Source organism: Microcaecilia unicolor, chromosome 1 (genome assembly GCF_901765095.1).
Source record: "Microcaecilia unicolor chromosome 1, aMicUni1.1, whole genome shotgun sequence".
NCBI lineage: Eukaryota > Metazoa > Chordata > Amphibia > Gymnophiona > Siphonopidae > Microcaecilia > Microcaecilia unicolor.
The window spans coordinates 479,274,496-479,302,072 of NC_044031.1; the positions used below are offsets into that span (position 1 = coordinate 479,274,496).

Consider the following 27,577-nt stretch of genomic DNA (forward strand, 5'->3'; position numbering starts at 1 on the left):
AACTACAGACTCCGTTCCTTTTCTCTTGCTGCACCATATGCCTGGAATAGATTTCCTGAGCTGGTACGTCAAGCTCCATCTCTGGCCGTCTTCAAATCTAAATTAAAAGCCCACCTTTTTGATGCTGCTTTTAACTCCTAATCCTTATTCACTTGTTCAGAACCCTTATTTTATCATCCTCACTTTAATATTCCCTTATCTCTTGTTTGTCCTGTTTGTCTGTCCTAATTAGTTTGTAAGCTCTGTCGAGCAGGGACTGTCTCTTCATGTTCAAATGTACAGCGCTGCGTACTTCTAGTAGCGCTTTAGAAATGATAAGTAGTAGTAAATAGTAGTAGTAGGTGTTGATGCCCCTCTACAAGTCGTTGGTGAGGCCCCACTTGGAGTATTGTGTTCAGTTTTGGAGGCCGTATCTTGCTAAAGATGAAAAAAGACTGGAAGTGGTGTAAAGAAAAGCTACAAAAAATGGTATGGGATTTGCGTTGCAAACCGTATGAGAGACTTGCCGACCTGAACATGTATACTTTGGCCCTTTAGATTGTAAGCTCCTTGGAGCAAGGACTGTCCTTTATGTCAATTTATGTTAACCTGTACAGCGCTGTGTAACCCTAGTAGCGCTCTAGAAATGTTAAGTAGTAGTAGTAGTAGTAGTGGAGGAAAGGGGAAACAGGGATGGCATGATAGACGTTCAAATATTTTGAAAGGTATTAATCCGCAAATTAACCTTTTTCAGAGACAGGAACGTGGTAGAACTAGAGGACATGAACTGAGGTTGAAGGTGGGCAGACTCAGGACTAATGTCAGGAAGTATTTTTTCATGGAGAGGGTGGTGGATATGTGGAATACCCTCCCGCAGGAGGTGGTGGAGATAAAAACGGTAATGGAATTCAAACACACGTGGGATAAACACAAAGGAATCCTTTTTATTTATTTGTTACATTTGTACCCCACATTTTCCCACCTATTTGCAGGAATCCTGTTTACTACTACTACTATTTAACATTTCTAACGAAATCTTAGCGGAGATTGGGTGGCTATGCCGGTAATTGGGAAACAAAATGGGAGCTGGGCAGACTTCTACGGTCTATTACCTGATCGTGACTAAATAAATAGGGATGGGCTGGAGTGTAAATTTTAAGGGGCTTCAACGTTAGCTTCAGAGCTTAGTAGAAGAACAGAGCTGGACAGACTTCTATGGTCTGTGCCCTGAGAAAGCCAAGAACAAATCAAACTCGGGTATACAAATAAAGTATCACATACCATGTAAATGAGTTTATCTTGTTGGGCAGACTGGATGGACCACACAGGTCTTTATCTGCCGTCATTTACTATGTTACTAACCTGTAGGTTATACCTGCCAACCAGCAGAATGGAGACAGACCTGTGAGCTCTGCCCTATAAGAGCACCATGCCGGCTTAGGTCTTCAGTATTTCAAGTGACAAAGCATTGGTGAGTAAATGATTCCCCTTTATCTGAACAGAATTAATAAAACATATCTTGACCTATTAACATCTAGTTTTGAAAAAAAGGGAAGAAAAATGAAATGTAAACAGCAGAACTATTATACAGAGCTCATACTGTACTAAAATATTTGGGAGGGCCTCTGGACTGGTCTGAACTAAAGAAAAGAAAATAAGGTAAGACTAATTTCTCCTTCCTTAGCATCCTTACCAGGCCACAACAGAATCTATGGGATGTAGCAAAGCAATCCTTATGAAGGGTGGGACTCTGATATTCCTGCCCAAAGAACTTTGGCTCCATACAAATCCTCTTCTAGTGCCCCCACATTGAGCCGTTAACGGCTTTAAAATGGTTTAGTTCATCTTTGAGATACTGCTCATTAATGGTACATCTAAGCGGTTTACAAAATATATCAAGTAAAGCAGGGGGACAACTTAAAGAATACAATAGGATCTTGGTTACAATGCAGTATAAAAAATATAAACAAAATAGTTCTGTATGAAATGATGACCATTTTTGCCACTCTGCAAAACTTAGACTGTGAGCCTACTAGGGCCAGAAAAGGTACCTGAATTGAATATGTAAAACACTTTGACTGTACCACAGAAAAGCGGTACATCAAATGCATAACTGTCCTGTATAAATATCTACTGCACATGACTCCACTGCCACATCTCTAACGGCATGAGATCTAAATACTTGAGGTAGCTGTTTCTCCTTCAGAATATAAACTGAAGAAATAATCTTCCCGAGCCAATAGGCAATAGTAGTTTAGAAGGCTGTATTTGCCTTTTCTTGTACCTCCGAAAAGATCTGTCCAATCTCTATAAATCATTGGTTACTTCAAACAACAAGTTCAGCCATCTAAACTCCCCTCTGAATTTCTCCCTGAGGAAGGAAGGAAGAGACCTTGATTTACATGGAATGAACATACACCTCAGGAAGGATAGGACAGTCCTGATTGAAAATCCCACATCAGTAAAACCAAGAAAGGTTTCCCTGCACAATAAGGCTTGTATCTCAGAAATGCTGTGAGTTGATGAGATAACTAGCAAGATCTTTCAACATTCTCCTCTTTAGGGGAGTACTAAATTCAGACTCTACCCAGGACAGAAACTGCAAACAGGGAGCTGAATATGCAACATTCCTCTGAGGAATCAAACCATATCCAGAGAAGCTGCTTAGGAAGATTCCAACAAACATCACTGGAAGCATGATAAAACTGCTACCTAGAACTTCAAGGATCCCAGGGATAATCCTCCATGAAAACCGTCTTGAAAAAAGGCTAATATGTGGAATATCATTGCTCCAAAGGGACAGAGTGCTCTATCAGTGCACCAAGATTCAAATACTCGTCAGACCCTCATATATGCTGTGCAGGTGAAACATTGCCTAGCCTGAAGCAAGATGGCAAATCACATCTTCCGAATAACTTCTGTGCCTCAACTGTAATCTGGTCCCCAAGGTAAATTCTGAGGAAGGTGTAGTGGTCGACCTTGATACTTATTAGGTCCGTAAATCAAGGCTTTCTGGACCAATCCAGAACTATTAGAATGACTTACCAGGATACAAGGCAGGATACAATTCTTTGAAACACCCATCCCAACACTGGAAGTAATGGGAACATATATAACAGGTCCTTTGACAGCAAAGGATATAATAATGTGTACAGGTCCTCAGACCTGCTCTCCTTCTGTCAACTAAAGAAGCGCAGAACCTTAGCACTGGTTTCTATTGCCATGAGATCCAATAGAAACATGCCCCACAGGCTTATAAGAGTAAATGACTTGGGGAAGCAGTTCCCACTCTCCTAGATTGAGGAAGTATGCATGGGTATTCTGTACTATGGCAAAATGCAGCATCAATAGAGCTAAGTAGTGTTGTTCTGCCCATGCCAATAACAGACTTGCCTCCCAGGCCACAGCCGACTGCCAACTTTTGTGTTGATGTATGTTACCGTTGTCATGTTAGTAATATAGTAAATGACAGCAGATAAAGACCTGTATGATCCATCCAGTTGAAGAACACCTTCACTGATCTGCTGCATACCACCTGGCAGAAGGTCTGAAGCACTAATCCAACTGCCTTGAGTTCCAGACCATGATGTATTAGCTCCTCAGCTGAATAAAATCACATTTGTTATCATTAACCACCTGGGGGATTGTAGACACACTCATTGAAGCAGGTTCTGTGCTTCAAGCCACCACGTCATGCTGTTCTTCACTTGAGACATCCAAGGCAGGCAACATTCATACATCTGAGTATGTGAAACCATTGACTAAGCAGATAACTCAATTGCTCTGGTGAGAGCTTCAGTCCATGGGACCAGATCTATGGTCGCTGCCATCAACCCCAGGCCTTGCATGTAATCCCATGCTTGAGCAGCTGTTTGCCTGGGACGCCCCTTGATTTCAGACTAAAACTTCAATAACATGTTTTGGAAGAAAAAATATTCCTAATCTGGTGTCAAACTGTGCTCCCAAATACTCTAAATTCTGAGAGAGAAGAATCTTGGAGAGATTGATCACTCAAGCCTAGGTACTAGAGGAGAAAGAGGACTTTGGCAGCCACTTCCTTGCCTTCACTCTGCAAGCTGGCTCAAATCAGCCAGTCATTGAAATAAGGATGAACTCTGATTCCATGTCAATGAAGAAAGGCTGCCACCACAACCATCACTTTGGAGAATGTTCTACTAGACCAAAGGGCATTTTTCAAAACTAAAAATGTTGCCCTAGAACCTTATATCTCAAAAATCTTTATTGTGGCAATGAAATCAGAATATGGCAATACACGAGTCAACAACATTAAGTATTCCCCTGGTCATAGGACCACAACTACTGATCTTAAGGTTTCCATCCTCAAATGCATATCACCATTAAGATGTAACTGACAACTCAGATTTTAAAAACTGGAAGAAAAGTACTTTTTTCAGGGCAATGAAATAAATAGAACATTTTCCCATCTCCTTTTCATTCTCTGGTACTGGACCCACTGCTCTGAACTCAGTAAGGTTATACAGAGTGGATTTCATGGCCTCTGGCTTGAGTAGGACACAACAGAGAGAAACAGGAATCCATGAAGGGGTGGGAAAACCTCAGTTTGTAACCTTGCCTTATTACATCCAAGACCGAAACGTTGGATGTGATCTGAATCAATTCCTCAAGGGAAATAAGAAACAGATAAGAAACCTCCTGTTCTCTGAGAGGAGTGGAACCTAAGGGTATCATTGGGATGTGCGGGTAGAACCTGAAGCAAGAGGTCCATGAATAACTCCTTTTCTGTTCCCTCAAAAGGAATACTAGTAGCTCTGAAAATGAGAACACTGAAAGGACCCAGACTTTCTCAATATGTACTTTTCAGCATCATGGAATCTGGCTCTGGAAGTTTGACCGGAGTTTGTCCTCAGGTAATATTTGTGCCTTGGTCTCTCCCAAGTCTTTTACCAACTTTTCCAGATCTTCACCAAAAGGTAGCTTTCCCCTGAAGAAAAGCCGTTGAGATCCATTTTATAAACAGTATCTGTGGACCAATTATGAAGCAACAAAAGCCTTCTAGAAAAGACTGTTACTGCCATGTTCCTCGCAGACAGTCTAATTAGACAATACAGGGCATCTGCCACATAAACCAGACTTATTTTATTATTTATAATCCATGCACTCTCAGATTCTTCACAGATAACAGCAACATGCACATAATTAAAAACCAATAAAAGACAATACATTAAAATAATTCATATAAGTTTCATCATAAATATCATACCCACAAGGCTAAGCTCATAATTAGTATCCTTAGTTACTCTTCCTGCATATTGCAATCCTCACCAAAAACTGCTGAAACATTGTTTTCAGTCCTTTTTTAAAATAGCTCTCTATTCTGCAACATTCTTAGCTGTAATGGCAGGTTATTTCACAATTTGGAACCAATTATATAAAAAATGGAAGCTCGATATTCATTCAATCTAAGTGAAAAGAGGGCACATCCAACAATACCATACTGGCAGTTCTCAAAGCCCTTGGCAGCTGATAAACTTGTAAACGGGAGGCAATGACAGATACACAATTATTAAAAGCATTAAAAACCAATAACAGGCAACCAGTGTAATTGCTTCAACACTGGAGAAATGTGTGTAAATTGTGAACACTCGGTGTGAACCCTTGCTGTAGCGTTTTGGGTAACTTGTTAACACTGTTGGCAACAGGATACTGGGCTAGATGGACCATTGGTCTGACCCAGAATGGCTAACTCTTATGTTCTTAATAATCCATTACAATAGTCAAAACACAACATTACATGACAGAGCGAACAGAGGATCTTCCAAATTCTCTGACTGAGAAAACAGTACAAAATAAATGGGTATAATAATTACAGCAACCTAGCAAAAAAAACATAGTGATCTCTATGAATCAGAGAAAGAAGAATATTGTTTAACCAAGCACCAAAATGTTCACATACATTTTTACAGATATTGATCAAGGATAGCGATCAAGGATAAGGCAGGTTCTTTGCCAGCTAAAGGAAAGAGAACTAGAAGGTAATTTCTCCTTCCACCAGAACAGATGGGCAGTACTAAAGCAGTAACCATTAAGGGTGAGATCCCTAAAGCCCTGCCCTTGGGTAACTATGCCAACAACAATGCCTCTTTAATCTAGCTAGCAATGGTGGCCTTGAAAGTCACCTCTCCCTTCCAAGGAAAAACAGGAAATCTGAACTTCGAAACTCAAGAGACTTGCAGACACTGATGGAGGGACCCTATGATCATCCAAAATTTGTAAACACAGTTGCTCCTCTGAACCACCACCGGCAAGGAAATTGAATGATTTACATGAAACGCCAACAGCGCCTTGGGGAGGAAGGAAAGAACCAATCTGAGCTACAACTCGAAAATTCAGCACGCTGAATTCAAGGCCACCAGAAACACTGCCTTCAATATTAGATCCTTACGTGTACAACCAGACAGAGATTTGAAGGGCACAGAGATCAAGACTGACAACACAAGATTAAGATCCTACGGTGGGATGGATGGATGGATGGATGGATGCATGCATGCACTGGTAGACGAAGAAGTCGCATCCCCTGCAAGAAGTGAACCACATCCTGATGAGCTGCCAAAGACTTTCCATTGATTAAAGGGAACAACCTGACAACCTCCACATCAGTCTTCAAAAATATGCCACAGCCGTACATAAGCGAGGGAGACAGACTGCTTTCCTGAACATAAGAGTATTCAATGACCTGACTCTAATAACCTTTCTTCTTCAAACATACCCTCTCAAAAGCCAAGCCATAAGACAGAACTGAACTGGGTCCACCCTTCACATTGGACCCTGTGATAAAAGGTCCTGTGCTAGAGGAAGCCGGAATGACTCCTCCACCAAGAGTCACACTAGATCCTCATAACACGGTCTTCATGGGTAACTCGGAGCCACCAGGACCACTGGACTGTCGTGAAGCTCAACCTTCTCAATGATTCTGCTGAGAAGAGGCCATGGAGGAAACACAGAGACCTGTCAAAAGCCATGCCTGCACCAGAGCACCTAGGCCTTCCGAGAAGCTGTCCCTCTTCCTGCTGAAGAATCGAGGAACCTTGGAATTCCTTGAGGTCGCCATCAAGACCATGATTGGAAGTCCTAACCCGCCCACTATGAGGCTGACGATAGCTTGTCCCATGCTCCACTCTCCTGGATCCAGGAAGAGATACTCCACTTGCACGTTGTTCACACCTGCCATATGGGAAGCAGACAGGTTCATTAGATCACGCTCCACCCAGGAAATGAGAATGGCCACTTTCTGTGCCACTAGCTGGCTCTTCATGCCTCCCTGATGATTTAAAATTCACACTGCCTTGCCATGTAGGAGATCTTGTAACAGTAAAAAATGAACAAAATTCCCCTAGGGTCAAAACAAACCGGGACTGCACAGGCTTACTACTTTCACCCACTTGCTGGAGACTGAGAACAGATTGACTTTCAGTGGACTGCACAGCTCACTTTAGGCTTACTTGAAAGTCAGTGGTTCTCAGTCTTCATCTGCTGGTAGGAGTGCATAACTGATCTGTGCCAATCTAGAGGGACACTATGGAAACACAATTCGTGCCAAAACCACATCGGGAATGGCAGAACCGGGGGGGTGGGGGTGGAGACTTCTTTAGCATACCACCAGTCATTTGTGGGTCTAGGAAACTTCAGGAGCCCTCTGCACCCAAAACAGCTACACTCCCATCAGAGCTGGAGCAGCAAGAGCCAGCAGCAGTACTGACCTGCTGGATCAAACAAACACTGCATCACTTACTACCCCTACCCCAGCATGAGGAATCAAGGAAGCAACCCTCTGCTGAGCCACATCTCCCGAGAATCCCTCCCACACCTTAATGGCATCAGGGAAAAACCCTCCTGCCTCTGTTTCTCAACTGCTCATTGGTGCTTATCTTATTTTTTTGTCAACTATTGTGAGCACAGCTATGCAGAGCCCATAGTTTCTACAAGGCAAAATTTCTATTCTTTCTTTTTTAAGTGCTTCTTGCAAAGGCCCTTTTAGCTTGCTTGGAGGGGGGGATAGATCTCTTTCCAAGAGTACTCACCCCTGCTGGCACAGGCTCTGTGGGAACCACTGCCAGCCCACCACATTGAACAAAAGACCGCAGGCTAAGGCAGGACACAAAACATCTTCAGACTCCAAAGAAGAGATAGAGGTCTGACCCTGGGAGTCAAGGACTCAGTCTCCAGGCCATAGACTGTGCCCTGGGGAGCCAGGCCTGCGAAGAATCCTGCTGCACAAGTCCAACATGCACCATCTGCTGATGGCAGAGAAATACTTAGATGTTCCAGGCTGTGCCACTCTTTATACTGGTGATGTCACTAGAAGAGTTCAGATTCTCTGCCTCTACCTGCTGGTAGAGGGACATAACCTATTGATCTGGACTAGATGAAAAAAGGAAATCTATTTCACATGCATAAAATATTTAAGGCACACACACTCCTATTTGATAGGAAATCCAAAAGGCTCAAATTTTCAAACTGACTTTTAATTAACAGGCCTTTTGAAATACAGGAAAAAAAAAGAGGCCAGGTATTACAGAAAGGACAATAAAAAAAAACTATCTGCCAATGTAAACAATTTAATAAAAATATCAGATGATTATCAGCACACATACATTTAAAAAAACCCTCTTAAAATACATTAAACCCTGATATAGCTATGTTTCAGCACACCTATGTGTTAGGGTTAAATTCTTAGAAGCAATTTAAATTGCATTTACACTGGTGTATAATTTGGCTTTTTTTTTTTTAATGTAATCCCCCACTGTAATGGGGATTACTAAAGTCTGGTGTGTGGAATTCTCTAGAGTTTCTAAGGAGAGGGAGTGTTATGAAGAGTGGATAAAGATTCAGCCCAGGAGGTGTGGTTAAGGAATAAGTTGCAGAGAGAAAGTGCTCTGAGTTAGTGAATGACATGGGAGGAGGTCCGAGGGAAATAATACATGGGAAAATTAGGTTCTTACCTTGGTAATTTTCTTTCCTTTAATCACAGCAGATGAATCCATTAACTGATGGGTTGCATCCGCCTACCAGCAGGTGGAGATAGAGAACACTGAAAGACAGAGTGACTCAGGACGGCCAGCCCCTTCTGCCTCAGTATATGAAATTTCCAAAGCAGAGTGAATAAGAAAGGCAACATAAACTTTCTTCACAGTGAAAAAACGCGCCAGAACCGGAGCAATAACCAAACAAAGGAGGGACAATCTCAACCTCCTGCAACAGAACAGCATATAGAAACTCTGAGAACTTGTCTTCAACTCCTCCCGAGGAGCTACAATATCTGCATGAAAGATCTGAACAAAAAACAAAGTCAGACAGGAAGGGATCATGGATTCATCTGCTCTGACTAAAGGAAAGAAAATTACCAAGGTAAGAACCTAATTTTCCCTTCCTTGTCATCAACAGCAGATGAATCCATTAACTGATGGGATGTACAAAAGCACTCCCTACGTAGGGTGGGAACAGGCAACTCCGCGAGCAAGTACTTGCGCACCAAAACGCGCATCCTGCTTCGCTGCCACATCCAGCCTGTAATGCCGTACAAACGAGAGCTGAGAAGCCCAAATAAGCACACGACAGATCTCATGAAGAGAAAGAACACCCGTCTCAGCCCACGAGGAGGATATCGCTCTCGTGGAATGCGCTTTAAACGCTTCAGGAGGAGACCGTCCTGAAAGCAGATACGCAGAAAAAATAACTTCCCTGAGACAACAGACTATAGTGGCCTTAGACGCCGGACCCCCGCGCCGAGGACCTGTCAACAATACAAAAAGGTGATCAGAATCCTGAAGTCATTTCACATCTGTAGATACTGCAACAGAGCCCTGCGTACATCCAAAAGACGCAATTGCCCAAAGGAATCCGGAAAGTCCTCCCGAGAAAAGAAAGGTAGAAAAATGGGCTGGTTCAGGTGAAACGCTGAAACCACCTTAGGCAGGAAGGAAGGCACTGTGCGTACCGTTACCCCAGACTCCAAAAATTGCAAAAAGGGATACCGACAAGAAAGCGCCTGAAGCTCAGACACGCATCTAGCCGATGTCATGGCCACCAAAAAGACTGTCTTGAGAGTCACATCCTTCTCAGAAGCCCACCTAAGCGGTTCAAAAGGCAAACACTAGAGAGCCTTCAACACCAGCCCCAGGTTCCAGGCTGGTCACGGCGACCACACGGGAGGCCGGAGCCGAAGCGCCCCTCTTGGAAATCGGACAATGTCCGGATGCGCCGCAAGGGACAAGCCAGAGACTTTCCCTCGAAAGCATGCCAATGCTTCCACTTGAACTCGCAGAGAATTGTAAGCCAGCCCTTTTTGTAAGCCGTCCTGCAAAAAGTCCAGAACCAACGAGACTGAAGCCCGCGTGGGTGTGATCGCTTTTGAAACACACCACGCCTCAAACTTGCGCCAGATCTGAGCATAAGCTGTGGAGGTAGACCGTTTGCGGGCCTGCAAGAGAGTAGAGATAACCTTGTTAGAGTAGCCTTTGTCTCTCAATTGCACCCTCTCAACAGCCAGGCCCGTAAGACCAAACCGGCAGGGATTCTCCATGGTCACCGGACCCTGCATCAACAGGTTCGGCACCAGAGGCAAAGGAAGTGGAGACTCCACCAGCATCCGCCGGAGGTCCACATACCACAGGCGCCTTGGCCAATCCAGGGCGATGAGAATCACCAAACAGTGGTGCTGTCAGATCCGCAGAAGGACTCGCCCTATCAAGGCCCAAGGAGGGAATACATAGAGGAGGCCCGGGAGCCAGGGTTGAGATAGAGTGTCCAACCCCGCCAAGCGAGGATCTCTCCTTCTGCTGAAAAAGCGAGGGACTTTGGCATTTGAACTTGACGCCATTAGATCCAATCCGGGAGTCCCCCATTTGGCACAAATCTGAAGAAAAACTTCTTCTGCCAGTTCCCATTCCGCCGGGTCGATTCGATGTCTGCTCAGGAAATCGGCCTGCACATTGCTCTGACCTGCTATCCAGCTTATAATCGAACGAGAAAAACGCCCAAGTTCCGACCTAAATCGGGAGATGGACGTTTATCTCACAAAAACGAATAAAGCGGTATAATCGAAAGCCGATTTTTGGGCGTTTTCAACTGCACTCCGTCGCGGATGCGGACAAAGTTTATGGGGGCGTGTCAGAGGTGTGGCGAAGGCGGAACTGGGGCGTGGTTATCTGCCGAACAAAGATGGGCGCATTTCACCGATAATGGGAAGAAAGTATGCGTTTTTACCTAGAATTTAGGACACTTTTCCTGGACCCTGTTTTTTCACGAATAAGGCCCCAAAAAGTGCCTTAAATGACCAGATGACCACTGGAGGGAATCGGGGATGACCTCCCCTGACTCCCCCAGTGGTCACTAACCCCCTCCCACCACAAAAAAATGATGTTTCACACATTTTCATTTTCACCCTCAAATGTCATACCCAGCTCCCTGGCAGCAGTATGCAGGTCACTGGAGGAGTTGTTAGGGGGTGCAGTGGACTTCAGGCAGGTGGACCCAGGCCCATCCCCCCTACCTGTTACAATTGTGCTGCTTAATGCTTATTAGTCGTCCAACCCCCCCAAACCCACTGTACCCACATGTAGGTGCCCCCCTTCACCCCTTAGGGCTATAGTAATGGTGTAGACTTGTGGGCAGTGGGTTTTGAGGGGGATTTGGGGGGCTCAACACACAAGGGAAGGGTGCTATGCACCTGGGAGCTCTTTGACCTTTTTATTTGTTTTTGTAAAAGTGCCCCCTAGGGTGCCCGGTTGGTGTCCTGGCATGTGAGGGGGACCAGTGCACTACGAATCCTGGCCCCTCCCACGAATAAATGTCTTGGATTTATTCGTTTTTGAGCTGGGCGCTTTCATTTTCTATTATCGCTGAAAAACAAAACGCCCAGCTCACACATTGTTGAATAAAACATGGGCGTCTATTTTTTTCGAAAATACGGTTCGGTCTGCCCCTTCACTGACCCGTTCTCGGAGATAAACGCCCATGGAGATAGGCGTTTCGTTCAATTATGCCCCTCCATGTGCACTGCCGACAGCAGATGCAAGTGGAGCTCAGCCCAGTGGAAAATCTGAGCGGCCTCCGCGGCCAGTGCCCTGCACTGAGTGCCGCCCTGGCGATTGATGTAGGCCACCGCTGTTGTATTGTCTGACAGAACATGGACAGGAAGCCCCTCCAGAATCTTGTGGAAGGCCAGAAGAGCCTGGAATATCGCTCTCAGTTCCAAGCGATTGATGGACCACCCCGCTTCCACGGGTGCCCACTGACCCTGAGCATAGCTTCCCTGGCAATGCGCTCCCCAGCCCGAAAGGCTGGCATCTGTGATCACCAGGCACCAAGAAGGAAGCACAAGCGGCATTCCCTGTCGCAACATCCTGTCGGAGAGCCACCAATCCAAACCATGCCGTAGGGAGCCATGATAGCCTGCGTTGGTACTCCTGGGAAATCGGAGACCATTGCTGGAGCAGAGCAATCTGAAGCGGCCTCATATGAGCTCTCGCCCAGGGAACCACCTCCATGGTGGCCTTCATCGACCCCAGGAACTGGACAGATTCCCAAGCTCGAGGACGAGGCATCCGCAGAAGCAAACAGACCTGATTCTGAAGCTTGCACCGCCTGTGGTCAGGGAGAAAGATGAACCCCCGAGGCCGTGTCAAACTGGACCCCCAAATACTCGAGAGATTGAGAGGGGGTCAGGTGACTTTTGGGTATATTGACCACCCAAGCCCAGAGTCTGCAGAACTGTAACAACTCTGGTTGTGGCAAGACAGCTTCGTCTGCCGAATCCGCTCTGATGAGCCAGTCATTGAGATAAAAGTGAACTTTGATACCCTCTCACCTGAGAAAGGCAGCTACCACCACTATCACCTTGGAAAAGGTACAGGGAGCTGTGGCTAGGCCGAAAGGCAAGGCTCGAAACTGGAAATGTTGGCCCAAAACCGCAAACCAGAGAAACCGCTGATGTGGAGGCCAAATAAGAATGTGCAAATACGCTTGAGGTCCACAGACGTTAAAAAACTATCCTGGCTGTACTGCCGCAATGACGGAGCGCAGGGTTTCCATACGAAAATGTTGCACTCTTAGGGCCTCGTTGACTCTTCTTAAGTCGAGGATTGGTCTGAAAGACCCGCCTTTTCGAGGCACCATGAAATAGATGGAGTAGCGACCGCAGCCGCATTCAGCAGGAGGCACTGGAATCACCGCTCCGAGCTGCAGCAAGACTTGTAAGGTCTCCTCCACTGCCGCCCGTTTGACGGCAGTGCCGCATCGGGACTCCAAAAATGCGTCTCTCACCGGGGCACCGGAAACCTTCTCTGATCAGGTCCAGGACCCACTGATCCGAAGAAATCTTGGTCCACTCCTCAAGGAAGAGGGAAAGACGCCCTCCTACTGCAGGAATCAACGAGTGGACCAGCGTCCCATCATTATGGAGGACGCCCCTGAACTCCTGGCCGAGGCCCAGCCGCCGCTGAATGTTTGTCCGCACGAAAGGAGTTCCTCTGCTGAAAATGGGCACATTGAGAAAACCCAGCAGAGCGCCCCCGGGCGATACCTGCAAGCTTCGCGGAAACGTGGCCTGGAAGAGGAGGGAAAAACCAGACTTTTGGAAGAAGGCCTCAGCCTATCCTCAGGTAACCGCTGGGACTTAGAGTCCCCTATGTCTTTAACAATCTTTTTCAATTCCTCTCCAAATAGCAGAAGGCCCCGAAAGGGTAACCTCACCAGCCTTTGTTTCGAGGCCATGTCAGCCGCCCAATGCCGCAGCCAAAGAAGGAGCCGGGCTGAAACCGCCACAGACATCTGTTTAGCCGAAGCTCTGACCAGATCATATAGGATATCAGACAAAAAAGACAGGGCAGACTCCATCCGCGGGCCAACCTCAGAGAGGGACCCCGCACCATCCTCGAGCTGATCCACCGCCTGCTGTAACCAGGAAAGGCAGGCCCGGGCTGCATAGGAACTGAAAATAGCCGCCCGTAAGGAAAGGCCTGAGATTTCAAAGGACCGCTTCAGCGCGGACTCTAGCCGCCGGTCTACTACTACTACTACTACTACTATTAAACATTTCTATAGCGCTACTAGACTTATGCAGCGCTGTACAAATTAACATGAAAAGACAGTCCCTGCTCAACAGAGCTTACAATCTAAATTGGACAGACGAACAGACAGCTAGGGATGGGGAAATTGCAGTGGTAGGGGTGATAAGTGAGGGTGTTGAGTAAGAGAGTCATGGTTAGGAGTAGAAAGCAGTAGCAAAGAGGTGGGCTTTAAGCCTAGACTTGAAGACAGCCAGAGACTGAGCCTGACGTACTGGCTCAGGGAGTCTATTCCAGGCATAGGGAGCAGCGAGATAGAAGGAACGGAGCCGGGAGTTAGCAGTGGGGGAGAAGGGGGACGACAGGAGACATTTACCCAGCGAACGGAGGAGTGTAGGGAGAGATGAGAGCGGAAAGGTACTGAGGAGCTGCGGAGTGGATGCACTTGTAGGTCAAAAGGAGAAGTTTGAACCGTATGCGGAAGCGGATAGGGAGCCAGTGAAGCGACTTGAGGAGAGGGCTAATGTGAGTATAGCGACTCTGGCGGAATATAAGACGCGCAGCAGAGTTTTGGACAAATTGAAGAGGGATAGATGGCTGAGCGGGAGACCAGCGAGAAGCAAATTGCAGTAGTCTAGGCAAGAGGTGATAAGGGTGTGGGTAAGGGTTTTGGTAGCGTCCTCGGAGAGGAAAGGGCGAATTTTGTTAATATTATAGAGAAAGAAACGACAGGTTTTGGCAATCTGCTGAATATGAGCAGAGAAGGAGAGAGCGGAGTCAAAGATGACTCCAAGGTTGCACGCAGACGGGACAGGGAGGAGGAGAGTGTTATCTACCGAAATAGAGAACGGGGGGAGAGGAGAGGCAGGTTTAGGGGGAAAGAGGAGAAGCTCATGTTTAGTTTCAGGTGGCGGCGAGACATCCAGGCAGCGATTTCAGACAGGCAGGCCAATACTTTGGTCTGGATTTCAGCTGAGATATCCGGTGCGGAGAGGTAGATCGGGGTATCATCAGCGTAAAGGTGGTATTGAAAGCCATGGGATGAGATCAGAGCACCAAGGGAAGAGGTATAGATGGAGAAGAGGAGAGGTCCTGCATATCCTTCAAAGCGACTCCTCCCTCCACCGGGATGGTGGTCTTTTTAGTCACGGTCGTGACTAACGCATCCACTTTAGGCATCCCCAAAGGGGCCAAGTGATTCTCACACCGAGGGTAAAGCTGACCCATAGCCCTGGCCACCTTCAAAGGCCCATCAGGGTCAGACCATTGAGCAGAAATAAGCTCTTGGATTGAATCATGCACAGGAAAAGCCTGAGAAGGCTTCTTAGTACTAGCCATCCTAGGATTAACAGAGGAGGCATCGCCCTCGGCCGTTTCATCAATAGACAAGGCCTGCAAGGCGTCAGAAATGAGAGCTGGCAGCTCATTGAGGTGAAAAATCCGAACCGCTTTAGAATCATCCAAGTCCTGTGGCAAACAGGCACCCTCGTCTGGATCATCTGTCCATGAGGGCCTGCCAGATCCTTCAGATTTCCCCACAGCCAGACCACGGGGGGGAAAAGGGAGGAACGCCACTCTCAGACGGGGAATTTACCCATCTACGTTGAGCGTCAGTCCAACGCTCGGGGAAAGAACTAAAATCAGCAGCCACCACAGGGCTATCAAAACTAGGCGGGAATCCAGTCCGCAACGAAGCGACAGCCGCCTCCGGCAGAGCTCTTTTTAATATAAAGGCCTTGTGCATCAGCAGCACAAATTCCAGGGAGAAAAACTCACTGTTATGATTCTGCCGGTTTGGCTGAGGGGGAGGGGGGACGTCTCTTCTGATTGGCTGCCAGGGGTTGTGCTGACGTCAGGGGATAGTACTTTAGCCTGCAGCTGAGGAGTTTCTCTGCTTTTGCGTTACTTCTTGGTAGTAACAGGAAAGCCTGATAGGTTTCTCTCAGAACGTGCTCTAGGTTCTGACAGGGATCTGTGTTGATTTAGAGTATTCTTTTCCTTCCCTCTGGGTTAGCTGCTGCTGTGTGTGTGTGTGTAGGTAGCTCTGTAATCAGGGTCAGCTGCTCGGTTGTTTAGTGGGGGCTGGCCATTGCTCAGCCTCCGGGGCTCTGGGCTGAGTGAGAGCGTTCTCCTTTGTTTGTTTGTTTTAAGGATTTCTCTTCCCAGTGTCCCGGCCTGCTGGCTCAGTGAGTTTAACCCTTTGTGTACTGTGTGTATTGTATTCCTGCCTCTGCCAGTGTGTTTGTTCACTCCCTCTCCGGAGGGGAATGGTTCTCTCTGATTGTTTGTTGTTTTATGGCACTCTCTCTCTGCTGGCTCTACAAGCTTAACCCTTTGTGTTCTGTGTGCCTCTGTCTACAGTGGGTTTGAGGCAAGGGCTTTCTGCCTTCCTTTTGGGTTTGGTTCCTCTGGCTTCTGCCTGGGGCTCCTACCCTGGTGGGGGGTTGCTGTGTTAGTTCCCCTGTCCTGCGCTAGTCCCCTGCGCGGGCGTGGCCCGCTCTGGTCCTTTGTTTCCACCTCTGCCCTATTGCTGGTGTTCAGCGCGTGTCTGGCATCTTGGGGCCCTCTGGGTTCTTTCACCCCTCCCTGTGTGTGATTGGGTTCTAGTTCAGCCGTGAGGCTCGCACGAGTGGCTCTGTCTGCGTGGGTTCCGGTTCGGCCGCGAGGCCCGCCTGTATGCCTATTTCCCTTCTTCCTGAGGGACTGGGGGGAGGGGTAGCTTAGGGGGTATTGTGTAGCTGGGGTGTGCGGTGGTGGGTCGGTCTCCCCTTGGCCTGGGTCAGCGCCCTGCTGGCCTCGGCCAGGGCCCAAGGGCTCACGACCAATCCAACGGATTACACTCACCCTGGCCCTCCACCCCCGAATTAGGAGAAGCGGAGGAAGGAGCTCCTCTAGCAGCCTTGGAACGAGGCGTCCCCCTCCGTAACCGTGAGTGTCGAGTCATGCGGCGCTTCCAAAATGGCGCCTGCTGCCAGTTCCATCGAGCGGAAAGAATCACCGCTCGCCATGCCTGTACTAGCACGAGCGTCTAAGGAGCTTGTACTGCAAAGCCCCGCCACTGACCTGCGTTTACCACAGCAGGAGCAGCGCTTAACTCCTTCAGCAGCCATCGCCCGACTGGACGGAATATAGAAATAAAATTGCATCTTCGCGCCAAAACTTACCCCGCACAGGACGCTGTCCGCGGGAACCTCCCCGGAGGAACTGGGCACCACTCTCACCTCAGAATGAGTCAACGAGCTCCGGTCACACTGCACAGTACCAGAATCTCTGGAAAAAGCCTCAGAACAGCAACACTGATAAAGCGCGCTTTTTTTTTTTTTTTTACACTGTGAGGAAAGTTGGAGGCAGGCAGCAACTGAGGGACTCCGGACGGATGGGATATGGAGTAAGGCAGAGACAGGGAACAAAACCAAGTATGCCTTCAAAGTGGGCACCACCAGCCACAACACCCCCGCTCTACTGGCAAAGCACATGAGCCTCCCCAGGCAGAAATCCAGGAGCTGTAAAAGCGACGTCCACACCTGCTGGGAGATAAAGATATACTGAGGCAGAAGGGGCTGTCCATCCTGAGTCACTGTGTTTTTCAGTGTTCTCTATCTCCACCTGCTGGTAAGTGGATACAACCCATCAGTTAATGGATTCATCTGCTGCTGATGACAAGGAATTGTGTGTTAAGCACAGGGTCTTTGGTTACCTGTACCTCCGCCATGACCCACAGAGAAGCAGTAAGAAGCACTGGGCGGATAAGGAGAACCCAGCCCAGGAGCCAGAGCTCAGACAGAATACAGCTCTGAGAAGTACATCGCTGGAAGAAGGACAGTCACAAGAGTCTGTGCCTGAGGGAAGTGGATTACTATCAGTGTTGGAGGAGCAGCCTGCATTACTGCTGGTCCAAAGAGATTGGGAATGGACAGGAGGAACTGTAAATTTGTAAATACTAATTGACTTAAGTTACAGAAGTAAATACATGTGGTGACAGAATTTGACAGAGATTCCTCTGGAAGGGATAACTGAACTGTTGAATGTGGTGGGAGTTTGACGTCACAAAACCTGTCTGGCTTCTTGAAACAATAATAGTTTAATAGTTGCTTGCCTGTTGCAGAATTTCCAGTAAAGTTGATTTTGCATAAGAAAAAGAATCTTCGGTGTGCATAGTGGTCTCTGGCTTAAGAGCGAGGGTGCTTACTCCCCAAACTGATAAAGTACTACTGAGAAGCCCACTTGAATTTCCAAATACCCTGGATTTCTATTCCGGACATTGACCCACACCCAAGCTTGAATGGGAACTCAATGGGAAGTGTGGAGTGAGCAGGAGTGTGGTGAACCTGAGGAGGAAGAAGTGGTTGGTAATATCACTGTGACCTGGGTCGAGTTGGAGAACTGAGCTAGTGGTGGTGGCGGTGAAACCCAGGTTTCACAAATATAAAAAAATTTGGAGAAGAAATCTTTTTGATTATTATAATTGTTACAAAGCAACTTGCTGGAAAGGCACTATCATCTATGTTACAATGTTATTTCAAATGAATACGCATTTAACATCTACCATTGAGCAATGATGTCTTTATAGAAGCATTTAATTTACAAAACAGGGTACTTACATATACATGTATTTGTCAAGCTTTGTTGCAAAATGACGAGGCATCTCTCCACATCCATAATAATTTCGATTGTTTTCAGGTATGTGGTCCACATCATGGAAAATTACACAGTCCCAATTATAATCTTTCATGGCCTCTTTAAAGCCAACATTAAAGAGCATTGCACGGTTGAACATTTGTGTGCCAGACTTATTGAAAGAGAACAGAGAACAGGAAAAGCATTTATTTCATGCAGACCCATATATAGACCTACAGCAAACACACTAAAAAAAAAATACATATCAGCTGCAGGACAGCAAGAATAGCTAATATCAACTTACATAGTTTGGATCTAGCTCAACCCTTACTGAAACAGAACAGAATTAACATATTTTGTAATTCTGCAATTAAACATCTCAAATGCCATACTAATGTGAAGTCATGCAAGGTAAGATTCTTGTATTGAGATGCTAATATCTCATCGTACAATATGCAGGAAAAATCACTACAGTGAAATATTTTACACATGGTAAACAAAATATGAATTGAACAACTTCATTAGTATAGTCTAATAAAACATTTTCAATATCAAATACAAATGTGCTACAGGAGCCATTTATTAAGGTGTAGTTACAAATCACATTTCCAAGTTTACCTTGCTGACTATATATACCCCTATATTTGGTCATTTTACTATTGCTATGATTTTAACAAAACTGCATGTTTTATGTCAAACTGCACCTGCTGTATACTGCTTTGGGTAATCTTCATAAGAGGGTTAATAAATCTATCACTATTCAATTTCTGAACACTGCATAAGGGTCTCATGTACTAAGTTTTTCCCTGTACTCTTTCTATGTTTAAGTGGCAAAAAAAGCTTGGTAAACCAGACCCCAAGTTTTAAAACAAATGTATTCAAAGCACAATGCTTTATCTTAAAAGATTTAAAAAAAAAAGAGGATAGGAATGCAACATTTGATCCAACTGCTGTCTTACTATGTTTTAGGGACCTCCTTCCAGCAGTGGTTTCCATTTTACTGGTAAAAATGTTCACCTAAGCAGGACTTTTGGGGCAATTTTGATACCTTCTGCAGAATTCATATAGTTTTAACATGCAATCTTCTATAGAACAGGAGGACAGGGAAGGTACACAAACAGACACTTAAAATTCAGCCTCACAAAATGAATGGCTTACTTTCATTTTAAGTGGACATCAGGTCTACTTAGACAAGTTCCAAAGGAGTAGAGGATATCACATGACTTCACGTGATAGAACAAGAAAACTTTATTCAAAGCACCAAACGTGACCCGACATGAGTAGACAAATGTATTTATTCTCATCCATGTTAGTTTTGTGAATATATATCCTCTCCTCTCTCTCTTTTTATAGAAGTGATACTGTGGTTACTTACACTGCCTGCATTATAGCAGACATTTCCTCTATAGCACCACACATAGGAGCTTGGTCATTCAGAGGTGGGTTACTTTTTTGAATTATGCAGAGTAGATTCATTACACAACCTTTAGTAATAGTTAGTTTTTTTCAGATACACAGTCTTTTTTTACATTGTAGTATTTTGCCTTTCTTGCATATACCTAGTACAATTAGCATATGTTAACCTATAACTGCTATGATTACAATGGTGATTATATAGTACATAAGTCCACTTTTGTATTACATTTTTTTAAGTATGGTTTTTTTTAGCATATGTTTTGATTTGTAGTAACATGTATTTTTTTTCACTTTGATGTTCATTTATTTATTTTATGTAGCAATTGTATCAGACCCCTGACGCAGGAAGGACTCTCTGTCGAAACATAGACCTGCGTCGGGTCAAGTTTGGTGCTTTGAATAAAGTTTTCTTGTTCTCCTTTCATGTGTGAAGTTGTGTGTCATCCTCTACTCCTTTGGAATCTGTTTTGATCTACGTAGAGGTATTCTCCTGTTTCTTCTTTGACACACTAGTTAGACGCGTGGTATATTTTATATTTCCAACAGCAAATCCAAGTTTCTTTATTATAGCTGTCAAATCTATATAGGAAGCAAAATTGCTTACCTATAACAGATTTTCTCCACAGACAGCAGGAATAATCAGGCACCCAAGTGGGTATTATCAAACAGCAAAAGGACAAACAGCAATTTCCAAGCTTATAACTAGTGAAATGTTCAGAGCACGTGTGACCCTTCCTATACACAGTGGTTTCCTCAGCTCCATAACTCAAGGAAAACTGTAACTCTCAGAAAGGTATAAGGAATTGTGTACCTAACTAATCCTGCTGAATATGAAGAACACCTGTATAGGTAAGCGACTTTGCTTTCTATGTTGACAAGTATGATTTAATCAGACATAGGTGTGAGTCCAAAGCTCAGGATCACTTCAGTGCAAGACAGATTGCTCCACTATAGTGGACAAGTTGGGTAGATTATGCAAACGTTGGACACATTATGAAGACAGATGGCTCAGTACTACTTGACAAAAAGCACCATCTTTGTCTGAAGTCTGGGACACAGAGTAGTGTGAAGTAAAAACAAAGCGAGAACCAAATATATATTTTGCATATACTTTCCAGGAAAACATACTATCAGGCTTATTTTCGAAAGAGAAGGGAGCCCATCTTTCGACACAAATCGGAAGATGGGCGTCCTTCTCTCAGGGTCGCTCAAATCGGTATAATCGAAAGCCGATTTTGGACGTCCCCAACTGCTTCCCGTCACGGAGACGACCAAAGTTCCCGGGGGCGTGTCGGAGGTGCAGCGAAGGCGGGACTGGGGAGTGCCTAACAGATGGGCATCCTCGAGCGATAATGGAAAAAAGAAGGGCGTCCCTGAAGAGCACTTGGGCGACTTTACTTGGTCCATTTTTTCTTACGACCAAGCCTCAAAAAGGTGCGTGAACTGACCAGATGACCACCGGAGGGAATCGGGGATGACCTCCCCTGACTCCCCTAGTGGTCACTAACCCCCTCCCACCCTGAAAAAAAACAACTTAAAAAACTTATTTGCCAGCCTGAAATGCCATACTCAGGTCCATCGCAGCAGTATGCAGGTCCCTGGGGGGGGGGGGGGGGGGGGGTTAAGGTATGTGTGTGTCAGTGGAGACATAGTGAAGGCGTGGACGTCCTGAACTGCCCCCTCACACATACACACACAGGGACGGCCAAATTTCAAGGGAGGAGTGGAGGAGTGGCCTAGTGGTTAGAGCACTGGTCTTTTAATCCAGAGGTGGCCACTGCTGCTACTTGTGATCCAAAATCCAAATAAAGGGGATGTAGGAGGCATAGCAAAGGCATGGACGTCCTTCTCACAGAAACATCCACATTTTGGACATCCTCAACTGCCATCACAGGGACAAAGGCATAGCGAAGGACATCCTTCACCCATACTCTAAAAAAAAAAAAAAAAAAGATGTCCCTGATGAGCACTTGGATGTTTTCACCTGGACTTGTGTTTTTCTAAGGTTGTAGACAGCAGGTTCTAGATGGCTATTATACACGCAGCTTGTCTGCATGTATGAAGCTGTCTTTGGCATGCGCAGAGCAGTCACGCATAATGCTTGGCTACTCTGAAATGGCTTCCTCTCCTTAGGAAGGAAATCATGTGCAAATGAGCTTAGAGCGAGCAGCTCATTTGCATGCGATTTCCTTCATGCATGCCTGTTCCTTTCTGAATCGCTAAGGGAAGGGTTTTTTACGTTCAGTTAGTGCATCTGGCTGAAGGTAAGGGAGCTATGTACCTGGGAGCAATTTGTGAAGTCCATTGCAGTGCCCCCTAGAGTGTCCGGTTGGTGTCCTGGCATGTCAAGGGGACCAGTGCACTATGAATGCTGGCTCCTCCCATGATCAAATGGCTTGGATTTGGTCGTTTCTGAGATGGGTGTCCTCGCTTTCCATTATCGCTGAAAATCAGAAATGACCAAGTCCTGGGGACGACCATCTCTACGGTCGACCTAAATTTTGCGATTTGGGCATCCCCAACTGTAATATCGAAATGAAAGATGGACGCCCATCTTGTTTCGATAATACGGGTTTCCCCGCCCCTTGCTGGAGCCATCCTGCGAGGACGTCCCCAGGAAAACTTGGGCATCCCTTTCAATTATGCCCCTTCACAGGTTATGGTAACACAAACAGCTCATATCTCGGGAGGCTTCACTGAACTGACTAGAGGGTTACTAGTCTGCTCATATCAAAACTGAATACAGGACATCAGCCAAACTGCTAATGTATGCTTTGCCACTAGAATTAAGTCTCTTAGGATCCAAGGAAACAATTGCACAACTTTGATGGATTGTTAAGATAGTATGAGAGTTTTGTTGCTGTCTAGAGTGTGAAGAAATATTTTGCTCAGATTCTTGTACAGTTTAGGACAAAACACAGACAAGTACTATTTCCTTATTCACAAGCACAGCATGACCACCTTTAGAAGAAATTTGGCAAGAGTGTATAGAACTACCTTATTATGATGAAACTGAATTTAAGGCTCAAAAATACTGCATTTTCTTGATTTTAAGACGTAACCCCTCCTCTGCCCTTTGCATACAAGGGGGGAAAAACACTATTCAAAGATGCACCCTCATTTTGCAAAACTGAAAAATATGGTAATACCGTAAACAAACATACACAGAAGGAAAAGCACAAACATTTATTTTCAATTACTGGTATGACAAACACATTAATTTCCAAGACTTTCAGTAAAATAAAAGTACAGTACTATGGTAAATAAACACACCAGTTAATTTAAATCAGTAACTAGTATCATATACCAGTAACTTTTACACATACCAGTAACTTTTGAAAAACAAAATGACCAGTATAAGGTAAATAAACATATACAAAAGGAAAAGCAGAAACACGTACTGTATTTTCAATTAGCAGTATGAAACACCCCATCCTTTTTTGGCACTTATAGTAACATGAATGATACTAACATAGTAACATAGAAGATGACAGCAGAAAAAGACCTGCATGGTCCATCCAGTCTGCCCAACAAGATAAACTCATATGTGCTACTTTTTGTGTATACCTTACCTTGATTTGTATCTGCCATTTTCAGGGCACAGACCGTAGAAGTCTTGCCCCGCACCAGCCCCGCCTCCAAACCACCAGCCCTGCCACTCAATATCGGCTAAGCTTCTGAGGATCCATTCCTTCTGAACAGGATTCCTTTATGTTTATCCCACGCATGTTTGAATTCCGTTACCGTTTTCATCTCCACCACCTCCTGCGGGAGGGCATTCCAAGTATCCACCACTCTCTCCATGAAAAAATACTTCCTGACATTTTTCTTGAGTCTGCCCCCCTTCAATCTCGTTTCATGTCCTCTCATTCTACCGCCTTCCCATCTACGGAAAAGGTTCGTTTGCGGATTAACACCTTTCAAATATTTGAACATCTGTATCATATCACCCCTGTTTCTCCTTTCCTCCAGGGTATACATGTTCAGGTCAGCAAGTCTCTCCTCATACGTCTTGGAACGCAAATCCCATACCATTCTCTTAGCTTTTCTTTGCACCGCTTCAATTCTTTTTACATCCTTAGCAAGATACGGCCTCCAAAAATGAACACAATACTCCAGGTGGGGCCTCACCAACGACTTATACAGGGGCATTAAAACCTCTTTTCTTCTGCTGGTCATACCTCTCTCTACACAGCCTAGCAACCTTCTAGCTATGGCCACCGCCTTGTCACACTGTTTCGTCACCTTCAGATCCTCAGATACTATCACCCCAAGATCCCTCTCCCCGTCCGTACATATGAGACTCTCACCGCCTAACACATACGTCTCTCGTGGATTTCTACTCCCTAAGTGCATCACTTTGCATTTCTTTGCATTGAATTTTAATTGCCAAACCTTAGACCATACTTCTAGCTTCTGCAGATCCTTTTTCATGCTTTCCACTCCCTCCTGGGTGTCCCCTCTGTTACAAATCTTAGTATCATCCGCAAAAAGGCAAACTTTACATTCTAACCCTTTGGTAATGTCACTCACAAATATATTGAACAGAATTGACCCCAGCACTGATCCCTACTCACCTTTCCCTCATCCGAGCGAATTCCATTAACCACCACCCTCTGGCGTCTGTCCGTCAACCAGTTCCTAATCCAATTCACCACGTCGGGTCCTATCTTCAGCCTGTCAAGTTTATTCAAGAGCCTCCTGTGGGGAACCGTGTCAAAAGCTTTGCTGAAATCTAAGTAGATTACGTCTATAGCACGTCCCTGATTCAATTCTTCAGTCTTCCAGTCAAAGAATTCAATTAGATTCATTTGGCATGATTTACCTTTGGTAAAACCATGTTGTCTTGGATCCTGCAACTTATTGGCTTCCAGGAAATTCACTATCCTTTCCTTCAGCATCGTTTCCATTACCGGCCTGTAGTTTCCAGCTTCTTCCCTATCACCACTTTTGTGAAGAGGGACCACCTCCGCCATTCTCCAATCCCCCCCGGAACCTCTCCCGTCTCCAAGGATTTATTAAACAAATCTTTAAGAGGACCCGCTAGAAACTCTCTGAGCTCCTTCAATATCCTGGGGTGGATCCCGTCCGGTCCCATGGCTTTGTCCACCTTTAGATTTTCAAGTTGTTCATACACACACTCTTCCATGAACGGTGCTGTATCCACTCCATTCTCATTTGTATGTTTGCCAGTCAGTCGCTGTCCTTCTCCAGGATTTTCTTCTGTGAAAACAGAACAAAAGCATCTATTTAGTAAATTTGCTTTTTCTTCATCATTATCTACATAGTGGATCGCAGCATCTTTCAGTCTCACAATTCCTTTTTTAGTCTTCCTCCTTTCACTAATATACCTGAAGAAATTTTTGTCACCCCTCCTTACCTTTCTAGCCATTTTTTCTTCCGCTTTTGCCAGACGTATCTCTCTCTTGGCTTCTTTCAGTTTCATCCGGCATTCCTCTCCGTGTTCCTCTTCTTGAGTTTTTCTGCATTTCAGGAACGCCAACTCTTTGGCCTTTATTTTCTCGGCCACTTGCTTGGAGAACCGTATCGGTTTCATTTTTCTCTTGCTTTTATTTACTCTCCTTACATAAAAGTTTGTGGTCCTATTTATAGCTTCTTTCAGCTTGGACCTCTGTCCTTCCACTTCTCGTTTGTTCTCCCAGCCCCTCAGTTCCTTCCACAGGTATTCACCCATTTTACCACCTTCCACAGGTATTCCCCCATTTTACCAAAGTCAGCGCACTTGACATCCAGGACTTTGAGTTTTGAGTGGCTGCCCTCCACTTCAGCCATCATATCAAACCAAACCGTTTGATGGGCACCCACTTGGACATTTGACACACTATCCCCATTTGTGAGCATCAGATCACGCATTGCTCCCTCCCTCGTGGGTTCCGTCACCATTTGTCTGAGCAGAGCACTTTGAAAAGCATCCACTATCTCTCTACTTCTTTCCGATTCTGCAGATGGAACCTTCCAATCTACATCCGGCAGATTGAAATTTCCCATCAACAGAACCTCTCTCTTCTTTCCCAACTTTTGAATGTCTGCGATCAGATCTTTATCTAGTTCCTCCATTTGTGTTGGGGGTCTGTAGACAACACCCACGTGGACAGAGGTTCTATCTTCTCTTTTTAAGGTGATCCATATCGCTTCTTCTTTTCCCCGGTCCCTGTCATTTCAGTTGCTGCGATATCATTTCTCACATACAGAGCTACTCCTCCACCTTTACGACCATCTCTATCCTTCCTAAATAGATTATAGCCTGGTATGTTTGCATCCCATTCATGGGAACCATTGAGTCATGTCTCCGTGATTGCAACAACATCTAAGTCTGCCTCCAACATCAGGGCTTGAAGGTCATGAACTTTATTGCTTAGACTGCGAGCATTTGTGGTCATCAATTTCCATCTACATTTCCTGGTATGTGTTTCAACATTACTGATTTGGGGGTATCTTTTCTCTTTGGGTACCTTCATATCTTTTTGTTTCACCTTCATTGCTTTTTCTTTGGCTTCAGTTCTATTTTCAGGAACATCACAGTGCTGTAATGGAGCAAAAGAATTCTGTAGGGGCAACACTTGTGAGGGCGGATGCTTTTGTGTTACATAACGAAGTCTGCCTGAGCCTACCGTGATCCATGTATTCTTAGGTGGTTTTATCCTTTGTGGCAGTGGTGGGAATTTGGTATGATTCTGTGCAGTATGATTTTGTGAAGTCCTAGATGTTGCTTTAAGTGCATCCAGTTCCTGCTTCGCTTTACTGAGCTCTTGTTTTAAACTAGCGAGCTGAAGACAGATAGGACAAGCCTTAAGTCTCCAGATGACTAGCCTTGAAACTAAAGCACCACAATTATTACAGAGAATAAAAGTCATCCTGATTGGTTGAAATGGGTATGAACAGGTGTACTATGATAGAGCCAACAGTCTGCAAGACTGGCTGTGTGTGACCAAGGAGTAAAGCCAACGTGTTTTGGATTTATATATGATGGAAAACGCTGGGGTGGTTGGGATTATTAGTCCCAGTGAGTCAGCCAAGTACTGTATTAAAAAGTTCTGTAGGTATGACCAGAACTGATACAGTCTGATCAAAATTTTCCAGTTGATTTAACTTTCAAATTCCACTAGACCTTTCCTCAAAGTTAGAATGCTACAGGACCAGAAGCAGTTAGAAAAGCCTATTCTCTATCAGAGCTAGGCAGGAAAGGAAAGCGGGTAGATCTATGGGTATTGCTGATTAATAATGATTTTTTGATTATCCTGCCAATATGGTACTGCCAGCAGTGAGAGAAACTTGATGAACAAGTTTAAGGAAGAGAAGGTAAAATGGTATCCTATGTGATATATAATGAGAATAGCAGCCTATGGATATGCTAACAGAGGTCCTTTTTATCTAGAGCGATAAGCCCTTGATGGTGAGCAGAAGACTGGGGATTTCTGTGATAATGAGGGGTTTACTTTTCAGAGACAGTTGTAATTAGGGTGGAGTTAATTTGTGATAAGTAGTGTATTTGGGAAAGC

General features: G+C 45.2%; 1 protein-coding gene across 3 annotated transcripts in view; it reads right to left on the reverse strand.

Annotated features, from left to right (window-relative positions):
- Positions 1 to 27,577, reverse strand: part of B4GALT6 (beta-1,4-galactosyltransferase 6) — a 327,497-nt gene that overhangs the window by 97,559 nt on the left and 202,361 nt on the right. For all 3 annotated transcript variants that reach the window (XM_030213842.1, XM_030213825.1, XM_030213833.1), the window contains exon 6: positions 18,626 to 18,813. In XM_030213842.1, the coding sequence (XP_030069702.1) occupies positions 18,626 to 18,813 (188 nt within the window). The remainder of the gene's footprint in view (positions 1 to 18,625; positions 18,814 to 27,577) is intronic.